An 11,140-nucleotide genomic window follows, 5' to 3' on the forward strand; every position below is an offset into this window, starting at 1 on the left:
CTCGCATGAACGTCCTGCTAAAAAACCGTGCTGTGCTGAGGATAAAACGGGCGACACGTGTTGAATCACTTGGTCACATATGATGCGCTCACATATTTTGGATATTTGATGGAAATGGAATATTTGGATAAATGGAATATGGAAAAATTATATTTGAAATGGAACCAATCAGCCAATCAGAAACGAGATCGGCCGTTTGCGGTTTGAAGGCCGCGCGCATCTGTCAGTTTTCGGCCGTTGGTCTCCGAGAGAGGATGTGTGCAGTGTCGGTGCCGCGCGGCGTGGCCGTTGGACGTTGGTGATTGTGCTTGTGTGCTGTTCATCACCTATAGAGCCTCTGTGGACATTTTGTTGTAAGTACCGATGTGCTAGAGCATTGCGTGCCGTTGAGTGGTGCTAATTTGACCTGGTTAACAGGACCCCGTGCACGGCCACGTGGCCTAGTGTTGTGAGTACGTACATTAATTTTGTTGTGATGCTACAAGTTTATGCATTTTGTTGGTGACTTTGAAAAAGACTTGTACTGTAGAGTTCCAGTCTCATTATCTCACGTAGACGGGCGACCACCCAGGAACGCCGTCGCTCACTTCAAATATTGTGCGCTGTGCCTTATCCAATATGAGGGCGCTGAATGTCTTGTAGGTATCCATATTCAAATTGCATTCAAGTTGTATCGTGGTGTTTATTTATCGCTTATGCATTGCTGAACGCTTTGTATAAATTCGTATGAATAAGTGAAGAGTCTCACAATGTTCATGGCTGGTGTGCCCCTCGTATTGTTTGTACGGAAGCCAAATATACATTGTTTCTCTTGAAGAATGTTTTTTTTTTTTAGTTGGTGAGCTCCGGTTAACAGAAGCTTCGTGAAGCTTCTAAAGGAAGCGTCTGTGAGTCTGTTACCATCCTCTGGGGGGTTTACACTAAAGGAAAGAGTAAACATTACCATGTGACAAAGGGTAGGCCAGAAGAATATACTCTCTGTAGGAGGGTAAAGCACAGAGAAGATGATGCGTTACTCCAAAGAAAAGGGTTCCGTTAAAGATTTACCCTTTCAAAGAGTGTAACCCAAAAAATGTTACACTCTAGACAAGAGTAAATCAAAAGAGTTTACCATTCAGAAGATGGTAAAAAACGTCTGTGTGTCATGTTACCCCTCCCTGGCGAATTTACTCTTCATGAAAGAGTAAAATTTACCATCTGGAAGGTGGTAAAAAACGTCTGTGTGTCAAGCTACCATGCTATGGCGGGTTTACCCTTCAGGAAATGGTAAAAAAGTTTTCAGTGGTACCCAAATGACCTTTGACCTGTGACCTCTTTTCGGAGACCATGTTTGGCCGGAATCGCGATTCCGCGTATGTCGGCTCGCATTAGCCGCGCGTTTGCAAGCTTTTCGTGGTTCCAAACGTTCAAACGTGTGATTTGATGTTGCTCCCATGCATTAGGGTGGATATCAAGGTCACCTGAAGGTCAGGTCAGGTCATTGACTTTGACCTCGGTCAGTGACCTCGGTTCACTTTTTCGAGTTTTACATGTTTCTAGGCTAGTTTTTGGAGCTGAATTCGAATTTAGCAACCATTTGAACATTTACGAAGTAGTTTTGGTGACTTCGTAACATGTTACGAAGCTGTCAGAGGCGGTTGACACGTACTACGAATACCCGTCACGACGCCTACTGGTTGACCTGATCTGACCTGATCCGACCTGATCTAAATGCTTAAAGACATCGTCTGTGATCAAAACCAACACGATATTCGGTGATCAGCACCCCGAAAAACCACTTAGCAGCCACACTTTACGACTTTCTAGCAGGTCCTGATTTTCCCGACTTTGGGTCATTGACCTGACCTGGAAGGTCAACCAGTGACCTAAGACCTTAAAATTGGGTATCATCGGCTTCCTCTCGTCACGCGCAACACGCTCGTTTTTTTCTGCGAAGCTCTAGCTCGATCAGGGGCCAAACGGCAGGGGGGGGGGGGGGGTCCAACCGACCCCCCCCCCCCCTACACATTAGAAGCTGGCAAACGCCGCACACATGCGAGGGTTAAGTGGTTATATAATATTTGCCCTCTATTCTCCAGCCTGATATAACGATCTACCCGAAGCGTTCTTATAAGCGCCGAGTGCTCTATAGTTGCCCGACCGCCTTTGACGCACCCCGTGCCTATCCACTTTACTTGATTTTGCGGAAGAAGGCCCGGTCAGACAGCGATTGGTGGCTCAGATGAAGCCGCAGTGGCTTAGAAAACCTACGGAGGCTCAAACAGACCCCTCGGTGGGTGGCTCAGTCAAACTCGGCGGCTCAAACGGACACAAGGTGGCTTACACAAACGCTCGCTAGATCAGACATACAGCACCTGCTGGCTCAGCTACCTTATAGACCAAACAGCAGACAGTACCGGTAAACCTGCTGGTCCAGACAGGCAGTATGCGCTGGCGCGGCTGGTACTAACAGACAGCACACGATGGTTTGGGTAACATCGCTGGCTCAGACACCAACTGGACTAGGTAGCTAGCTGGCAACGATACCGCTGAATCTGACAGTATTTCTACGTGCTGGCTTAGTGGGCTGCACGCGTTGATTTAGACCAAAGACTGCTGGCTCCTGTCCACATGATCCTTTGTCCCTGTGGTCAGCACTCATCTTCCCAATCTCTCCAAGCATCAGACCCTTCTTATAACCGACTCTCCTAACTGAAGACTTGCCTGTAAGGTATGCAACAACTTGCATGAGATCTCATTATCCTGTATAGCCTCTTGAAAATCTATACCCGTCTGTTGTTCTCAACAAGCTAATAAATAGCAGTCGCGAGTCGCTCCAAAAATATCCTCATGCCGCTTCCTGGCAGCCGTGGGCGTCGCGTTTGTTCCACCGCGGCTGTGACGCAGGTTTGGCCACCACCTGCGGTCCTTCCTGGAGCCGAGAGCCTGTAGAGAGGCCGGTGGGCGGACTGCGACTCCAATAGTCGACCTCTCGATGGGCCGACTCCGGATCAGGGCGAATCGAGTGGTGCTCTCGGAGTCCTCCAAGCCGCTCGGCGGACTCCGGTGGTGCTCTCGAGACGGCAGAACGGTGATATACTAGCGGCAGACGGCGGAGGGTCAGATGGAACCCGTCACCCGACCGGGGCTCACTGTTAGCCATGAACGCCCGCGACGAAGGACGGGGCTGGATGGCATATTGTGAACCTGTGAGTGTCGGTTATGCGAAGAACGGTTGACGTCAGGGACTTGAGAGGTCACTGACACGCGCGTTTTTACTTTGACGCGCGTAAGCTATATGTACTCATGTTCTCGCACCTCTTACTTTGCCCTTTCTGCCAGGGAATAAGTACATACTTAGTCTTTGCGGCTGGTCCCATCTAACTCGAATGCTCTTCATAAATGGACTGTTTCGTGGTCCTTGAATTACGTGACATTTGCTACATTGTATAGGCATTAACATAACCAGGCCATATTGCAATATTTACAAGCTACAAGATATAAAACTAAGGTGCATTCATGTGCTGACCGTAACTCGACGTTAATTCTGGACGGTCCATTCGTATTTACGTTTGACAACGTCCTTGTCACCGAGATAGAACGCTTTGCATGGGAAGATTCACTTCGCCAATCGTTCATCGAAAGTAAAAGTAACTATGCACTGTACACCACAGTTTCTAGCAAAGGAATGAAGCTTGGAGCCAGTCGGGACTCTCAGTTCTGCATCTCATCTGCGATAGTGTGTGCGTTGCGTAACTGGTATGCGCACATGCCTGATGTGTCCTGAAGCATTCGTAGGGCCGAGTCGACTGCAGTAGCCCCAGGGCAACTGAAGCGTTTATGGTCGCGTTCCAGTGACCTGCGGCTTTGAAAGGGAACACGGGAGATATAAAACTGAAGGGTGAGTCGCTTCGGCGTCGATTAGTAAGGATGATTGGTGATGTTGCGTAACTTGTCATGTTTTGTACGATTTGTTACCCGTGATTACAGCTACTTTGTGACTTTGTAAAAACGTGACCCTTTGTGCTATGTTCCCTTAGGCAAGTGCGTGAGTGATGGTTTCGACGCATCTCATTTTCAGAACATAAGTGGATGTCGTTACATTTCTTGCTAGCCACTTCAATGTACTGTATTGCACGGCGCACCTATGCGCTCTAGCCGGCGCTCACTTGATTAAGAAATATCAGTGATGGTTATTGGTTTGAACTGCTAACTTCTAATTGAAATATACATTCGGTGCGAGATGGAGACGTAGGTAACAGTCGAAATTATTAAGTCCTCTTGTCTCCCCAAACACGAGCACGACTTGGCCATTGGACACAACAGCAGTTTAAATCGATAGTTATGGGACGTAACAGCTGCCGGCGTTGCTCAACGCGCATTCTTTTCATGCGTGCTCGTACAACCAGTGTAAGAAATTAAGAAGTTACGGTTGCTGGTCTTACCAAGGGCTCTATGATTCGTCTTTCACGGGGTTATTTTGTATATTATTGCATAGCCAGGCGGACTGCTAAGTTGCCTTCATTTCTTGCCTTGTTAACTGGTTGTTGATGAGTCTCGCAATTCAGATCATATCCTTTCTTATCCATATCCCTGTTGACCTTGCCACTCTCTTATTGACCTTGCAGTACTTTTATATCTGTGTCGTATTAATCTTTCTGTGGCCCTTACGGCCTTACTAAAGGCACCACTGACCCTCCCGTGGCCCCTTTCTAACCTATCCTTGAACCCCGCTGACCCTTCTGTAACCCCTTGCTGACCGGTTGACCTTTATGTGACCTCTACAGGGTGTAACGAAATTATCCGGACATCTTTCTTCGCGCTGTAATTAAGAAGCAAGACATTCTGATATTTTCCCTTTTGAATTATTATATAGCCACCTTTCACATGGGCGCAGGTACACATTTTTGGAGCATTCCAGCCACTGGATTTTCCAGCACAGTGGGTTTCATATAGAGTAGCGCCTTACTAACCTGTGCCCGCAGTTGGGCGGCGCTGGTGGCGGGTGTCCCCTCATTCATCTCCTGATGGACAATAGTCCATAATATATCGATGGAATTGTATGGGAACTATTTCCAAGCCATAGCCCTTTAGCCCTGAAGAACAAAAAGGTCCTCTCGGCATCACTTCTCATTCTGCTAGGGACTTGAAGATGGTGCGCCGCCCCGTATGAAGACTGCGCGGCTTGAATCAGGCATCGGTACACGTTCAGAAACCGAGCCATCCTGTGCCGTCTGGTTGAGTGGCTCCAACCAATCGCTAGCCAGGATGTTGCGCCGGTAATACTCGTCACTGATAGTGGTTTTCTGTGTCGTCATGAACAGCTTGAATATTACACAGCAGCTGAACATGCTCCAGGTCTGGATTTTGGCCGGATGTTTGACGCCGGCGACGGCCGGCACATTCGAGCTGCTGGCAGCCCACACATGGCCGATTTGACGGTTCAACGGGTATCGCAGCTCGAACAGCTTCCCATCCGACCAGGTCACCTCATTCGTGTCTTCCTTCGACCAGTGGACACGCCCTGGCCTGAAGCCAAATATGGTGGACTGGTTGTTTTCCCGTCAATTTCATTGTCTTTTCCAGTTTGAAGGGCAGTAAAACCAAGCTAAAGGGCGGGTAACGGTGAATCATGATGTGGGACCTCTTATTATCTGCCTTGGTAAGAATTCGAGTCAGTATGCGGATTAATTGGTGCCGTTTCCTTGTCGCTATCTTGACAACTCTCCTCACCACTTGGCAAAGGGCGCCTTTTGCGATCGAGGCCGGGCTGAGTCTGCCACCAAGTCCCAGCTTATTACGCCTCAGGCAGATGTCCTATATGGCTGCTGCTGATGTCCAGCTGCTGACAGACCAGCGTCTGGCTCATGCCACCATGCCACCAACACGTAGCCTTACTACGAAACGAGAGACTGTACTCCTTTCTCTCCACTGCCTTAAACGAAAACTATCAAATGAACCCGTCGGCGACTCGATTCTTACTCAGAGCAAGAGTCATTTCGCAAGGTCAGGTCACTGCTGAGTTGAGAGCAGATACCAGAGGTATGCATTCATCCAATTTTCCAACTTCTGACATTAAAAGAGAAACTGTGCGAGCAGATATGGCAAAAAAATAGTTGTCTGGATAATTTCGTTACACCCTGTACTTACCTTACCATGCCCCCTGACTGTTTTCAGGAGCTGGTGGACGAGCACGCGCACCCGCTGCTGCGCCGGATCGCCAGCCGGCTGTACCACCTGTGGGAGTACGTGCTGGACCGGCTCAGCCGCGACGAGGTGGTACCGGCCGTCTCCGTCGTGGCCACCATCGTCTTTCTCATCGCTGGGGGATACCTCATGGCCTACCTGGTGTGAGTGGAATGGGAGGGCGGGGGGGTGGGGTGGGTGGGGGTTCTCGTCACCGTTTTCAGGCTGGGCAATATTGACTCGGAAGGGGAAGGAAGTATTTCTCGTGGATTCTTGCAAAAAGTACAATCGTAGAGTAAATGGTAATGTACTGTTGTATTAGCACTAAACAAGTTTATTGGAAAACAAAACAACACGTTTTGGCATTAGTTATGCAGCTTACGGAATTCGCCACCAGATCCAAAACCTAGATATGTATTGTATACCCTCTGTGTATCTTAATGACTGCTTCGTTGACACCTGGTCAGAGAAAACCTCCATGACTACCAGTTGTGTTCGTTTGTGTTTCTACATGTTTCGTATGTTGTTTCGTACTTGTTTGAGCGGGGTGTCCAATGCCCATTTCTACTATCACCCCACACTAACACAATCCCCTCTCGCCCACCCCATCTCAACCCCCCGTGCTCGGCTTCTCTCCCTCTGCAGTAAGATGGAGGAGGAGTCCATCCAGAGCCGGTACCGAGCCGAGGGGCGCACCCCGCCCACCCGGTCTGGCACGGGCACCGCTCAGCTGCGGGTCCATGAGATGCGCGTGGAGACGTACAACGGCCTGGTGCGCCTGCTGAAGCCCGGCTGCCGCACCATCGTACTGCTGGTGGATGCCGACAGCAAGGCCAACCTGCTGGCGCGCTTCCACCGCATCGTCTGGCCCTACAGGAAGTGAGTTTGGGTGAGGGCGTCGCTGGGGGTTGGATGGAGGGAGAGCGAGTGTGCTGAAAGACAGGCAGAGGGACGAGGGTGGAAGGGGGTATTGCGATGGACGGGTCGCGGAGCTAAATGAATTGCACGAAGGAGGAAGGGGTAAATTTGTTTTTGTTTTGTTTTTGTATCAACAACATGCCTATCTGCCTAGTTCTGCCATATCCTCATGGACACATTTAGGCCATTGTGGAGACGTCTATATAAATATGTTCGAAGTCACAATGACGGATCTATTCGAGCTGTTCGCTGCATTTCGTGCGTGCGTGTGTTGAACTACGTCCGATGTCCTTTACTGCAGGAACAAGTCGCTGATGTTCGCGTTCGTGGTACTGGAGCGCGGACTGGAGTGGTACCGGCGTCTGCTGATGCCCAGCCTACCGGACAACCAACAGCTCAACATCAACCCGAAAAACTGCATCGGCACCGTGCTCAGCATCAACGGCTACCGCAAGTACTTCTGTGAGTACTGACGCTGACATGGAGAGTTCTCGATACATAAGCGGACAGGATCAGACCCACTTAGAATAGCTCTCTGCATAAGTCGGTCTGCCGATCGCTACATAATCGGGCTTATGAGTTGTTGAAGGTAGAACAACTGGGGAAAAGGCGATGGGAAATATTTATGGGAGCTTATTGATCTTAGGATCGTCACACCACGGTAGATTTATTTGAACTCAAGTTTTATCAGTGCTATCATTTCAATTAAATATTTTGCCCCCTGTGCTGAAGTTTGCTAAAACATTACGAGTTTGGCAAAATGTAGATGACTTTGGTATAGACCTACCTCTATTACCTTTCACTTAAATTTTTTATGGAAACTTCCTTGCCTGTTAAAGTTTTAATGAGAAACGCAGCTAACCTTTCTCATCAGCCATGGTAAAGTTTTGCTGCTCACATTACGCTCTGATGAGACCTCAGTGAAGCCCGCCGTGCCGTGCCGGGAGTACACCCTTTTATCCAAGTATCTACCGTGACCTGTCACACTGTATCCCCACTCCACTCCCAGCTGACAGACTGTACTGAATCCCCCCCCCCCTCCCCGGGACGTGTCTGCAGGCATGTATCACGCCAAGCACGCTGAGGTGGGCGGAAAGGCGGGCGCTCGCCGGCGCCGCACGGCCAAAGGGGGCGCCACCGGCGGCGGGGAGTTTCTCGGCTTTGATGAGGACGACAGCAGCAGCTCGGACGTGGAGACGGGAGAAAAGAGAGAGCATAGGGTGAGGAGAGAGGATGGGGTATCATTGAGGCGTATTGAGGCGACAATTTCATAGTTGACTGATATGTTTAGATTGCAGGGTAGGTGGAACTTGAGAGTAAAGCAGTGCGACGTCCCTTGGGAATTGAAGTGCCCTGTTGAATCATGTGTCGTCTTCAAATCTCATAAACACCCATTGACTTGTCATCCTTAAATTTGTCTTGTGCCTTTTTGCACCCGCTTACGCCCTTTGATAAATAGACACATTGAACCAAATCTGTCCACAATATTTCCAGACAATTTAATCAGCAATCAGTTATGATGATGATTTGGAGTGACAGGGCGCACCAGCTGCTATCAGCAATCAGTTAAAATGGAGGCAATCAGTTAAAATGGAGGATGTTCCATCAGCGTCTGGGAGGTACACGGGAAGCGGAGAGAGGCTTCATCCTCCCTGTGATTAACCTATGGATGCCCGTCTACCGACAGACTGCCCGGGCGGCTCTCAGTGACGAGGTACTGTTCGAGGAGCACCTGCTGGACGGCCTGGGCGGCTGGCTGGATCGACTCTTCGAGGGGCAGACGGTCCGCTACCACGTCAAGTACTGGCCAGACTTCACCGGCAAGTAGGCAGGCTACGGCTACAGATCCGTGCGACTGGCTCGCACGGCTGACTGCGGATCTTGGCTGTACGGATCCTATTTGTTCGACACTTATCCGTATGGCTCCAGAATGTATGAAAAGGCTCACACGGTTCGGTAAGTCTGTATGGCTCCGGAGTGTACGGATCTTGCTTGTATGGATCTGGTCCGTACGATTGTTCTCCGTGTAATTATAATCCGTATGACATCGGATAGCTTCGGCGACAGTGGGAATCGGATGCCGCTTCATACGCTGGTTTGGTGTAGTTAGGAGGAAGGTGGGAGCTAGTTTCATAATCGGCCCTGCCACTCAGTCAGGGAATAACAGCTGAGAACGGAACAACTTAGTCATTTAGGCATTGTGACGTTAAGTCGCCAGAGACTGATTTGTTGCGAGCCGATCAGCCGCCAAGAATCGTGTGACTCGCAGGGTCACGCTCACGCTCTCCGCCCTAGCCTTCCCTCTCTCCGACCTGTCTGCCGTAGCGCTGCTGGGGCATTTTGCGGCTCCTCCTCAGTCGCTCAGTCGATGACCGAAGCCAGGTGGCGGGGCGGCGGATACGAGTGGAGACACTTACTGAACCACAATACTTTGGTCTCCCCGCGCGTTCGTGATAAGGTTGCCGGCCCCGTTTGGTCGACGTATGTTGGTGGTGGAGGTATACCAAAGGTGTTGTGTGTTCGGTGCCGGTGTTCGGGTCCTTGTGTGCCGAGGTCCATGTCACAGTATCGGACCGATGGGGATCTCTGGTCGGTGTGAATTTGTCTGGAGAAGCGAGCATTCGCCGCTGGAGGGTCTAGGCGGTAAGCTCATTAGTCCAGTACGTATTTGTAAGTGACACTGATTAACGTTGAGTAATTTAGTGATGGACTGTTGAGCGGCATTTATCCACCAACGCGGCACGGCTCTCAAGGCGACATCTATTGTTCAGACAGTGAAACCGAGTTTGTATGTCGGGTAAGACTGTTGCATCTCTGGCTAGATGTTATACAGCAAGTTGTATTTACTATTTACAAGTCAGGTACGCATGAGATTGACGTTGCATATAGCTTGATTGGGCCATTTGCAGATAAATTTTAGACATTAAAGCTTCCTCACTCTTTAAGCTTCGTATATGTTACATTTCCTACTCTAAGCTTCTTGTATAATCGTCGATTCCAATTTCCATGCGTCAGTCTCATAACATGACCTTAATATAATAACAGTTATAGCGACCAGGATATCCAATCATGTTAAAACATTTCATTCCAAGCTAAGGACCCATTTCCTCCGCTCCCCTGTTGAGTAAGAGGCAGGAGCATCTCGCTCCTGACGCTTACTCAACAGGCATTTGAACCCGTTAATTGCAGCGAGCCGCGAATGTGTTGCTTTCTTGTTAAGCAATAAGACATTTCCCGATTCTGACGTTAAGCGGCAAGCCCGTTGTATCGCCAGTGATATGATGGCCGATAATGAGTTTGTCATTAGTTAATGCTACGTTTAGTTATTCTTGATAGCCAGCAAAAGCTTGTATACCAAATGCCTCACTGTCTATTTCTAAGCCGGTGTACTCAATGATAATGGTGTACTCTCAATAAGCCGGTATTTGACCGCACCGTGCAATGGTCTTTGAGCCAAGACATAATCACCACCGCAATCTGTTATTGATGTTATCCCACCTTAAATGGCGATGTGAATATGAGATCGATGCTCCGATGCACAATTATGCTTCGGTGCGTGACGTTTCCGTAACTGGTCAATGACATTGTATGGTCTGATGTTGCCATATTGTACGAGTATGTCATGACACCACGGATGTGTGCACGCTTGTCCGGTCGATTTTTACGATGACCAAGCTGCTCGTCTTGTCAGCTACGCCGACGTCTTGCCGAGTCTGATTCCCGAATCGTCTCACGTCGCCTCCGTAGTCTCCGTCTGCATGCGCCAGATTTGTAACACGGCTGGCCCGGCGCGGAGCTGTGGCCTCCCGCTCCCCCACGCGCGCGTGCATGGGTTTATGTACCACCTCCACTCTCTAGTCAGTACACGACAGTGGTCCTGGCTGCTCACATTATACTAGTCAAAGCGGGCCGATTCTGGTCGCGTCGCCAAACTATACAGGCACCAATGTTATATTATGTGGTGTCCGAGTTAGCGTGTCTGGGTTGTGTGTTTCGCGTTATCGGTTTGGTTTTGATTCATATCCATCTGGTCAAATATACTACCGAATGTATGGGT

The 11,140-nt window shown here is 49.5% G+C and overlaps 1 protein-coding gene across 1 annotated transcript in view; it reads left to right on the forward strand.

The window, feature by feature from the left end:
- Window positions 1–11,135, forward strand: part of LOC122389195 (dnaJ homolog subfamily C member 16-like) — a 31,008-nt gene extending 19,873 nt beyond the window's left edge. Inside the window, exons 10-14 of the mRNA XM_043380972.1 lie at window positions 6,157–6,329; window positions 6,811–7,044; window positions 7,385–7,545; window positions 8,143–8,303; window positions 8,771–11,135. Coding sequence (XP_043236907.1) covers window positions 6,157–6,329; window positions 6,811–7,044; window positions 7,385–7,545; window positions 8,143–8,303; window positions 8,771–8,911 — 870 coding nt within the window. The 3' untranslated portion in view covers window positions 8,912–11,135. The remainder of the gene's footprint in view (window positions 1–6,156; window positions 6,330–6,810; window positions 7,045–7,384; window positions 7,546–8,142; window positions 8,304–8,770) is intronic.
- Window positions 11,136–11,140: the final 5 nt, after the last annotated feature.

This window comes from Amphibalanus amphitrite, unplaced genomic scaffold, assembly GCF_019059575.1.
Source record: "Amphibalanus amphitrite isolate SeventyFive unplaced genomic scaffold, NRLGWU_Aamphi_draft 000347F_arrow, whole genome shotgun sequence".
Taxonomy (NCBI): Eukaryota; Metazoa; Arthropoda; class Thecostraca; order Balanomorpha; family Balanidae; genus Amphibalanus; species Amphibalanus amphitrite.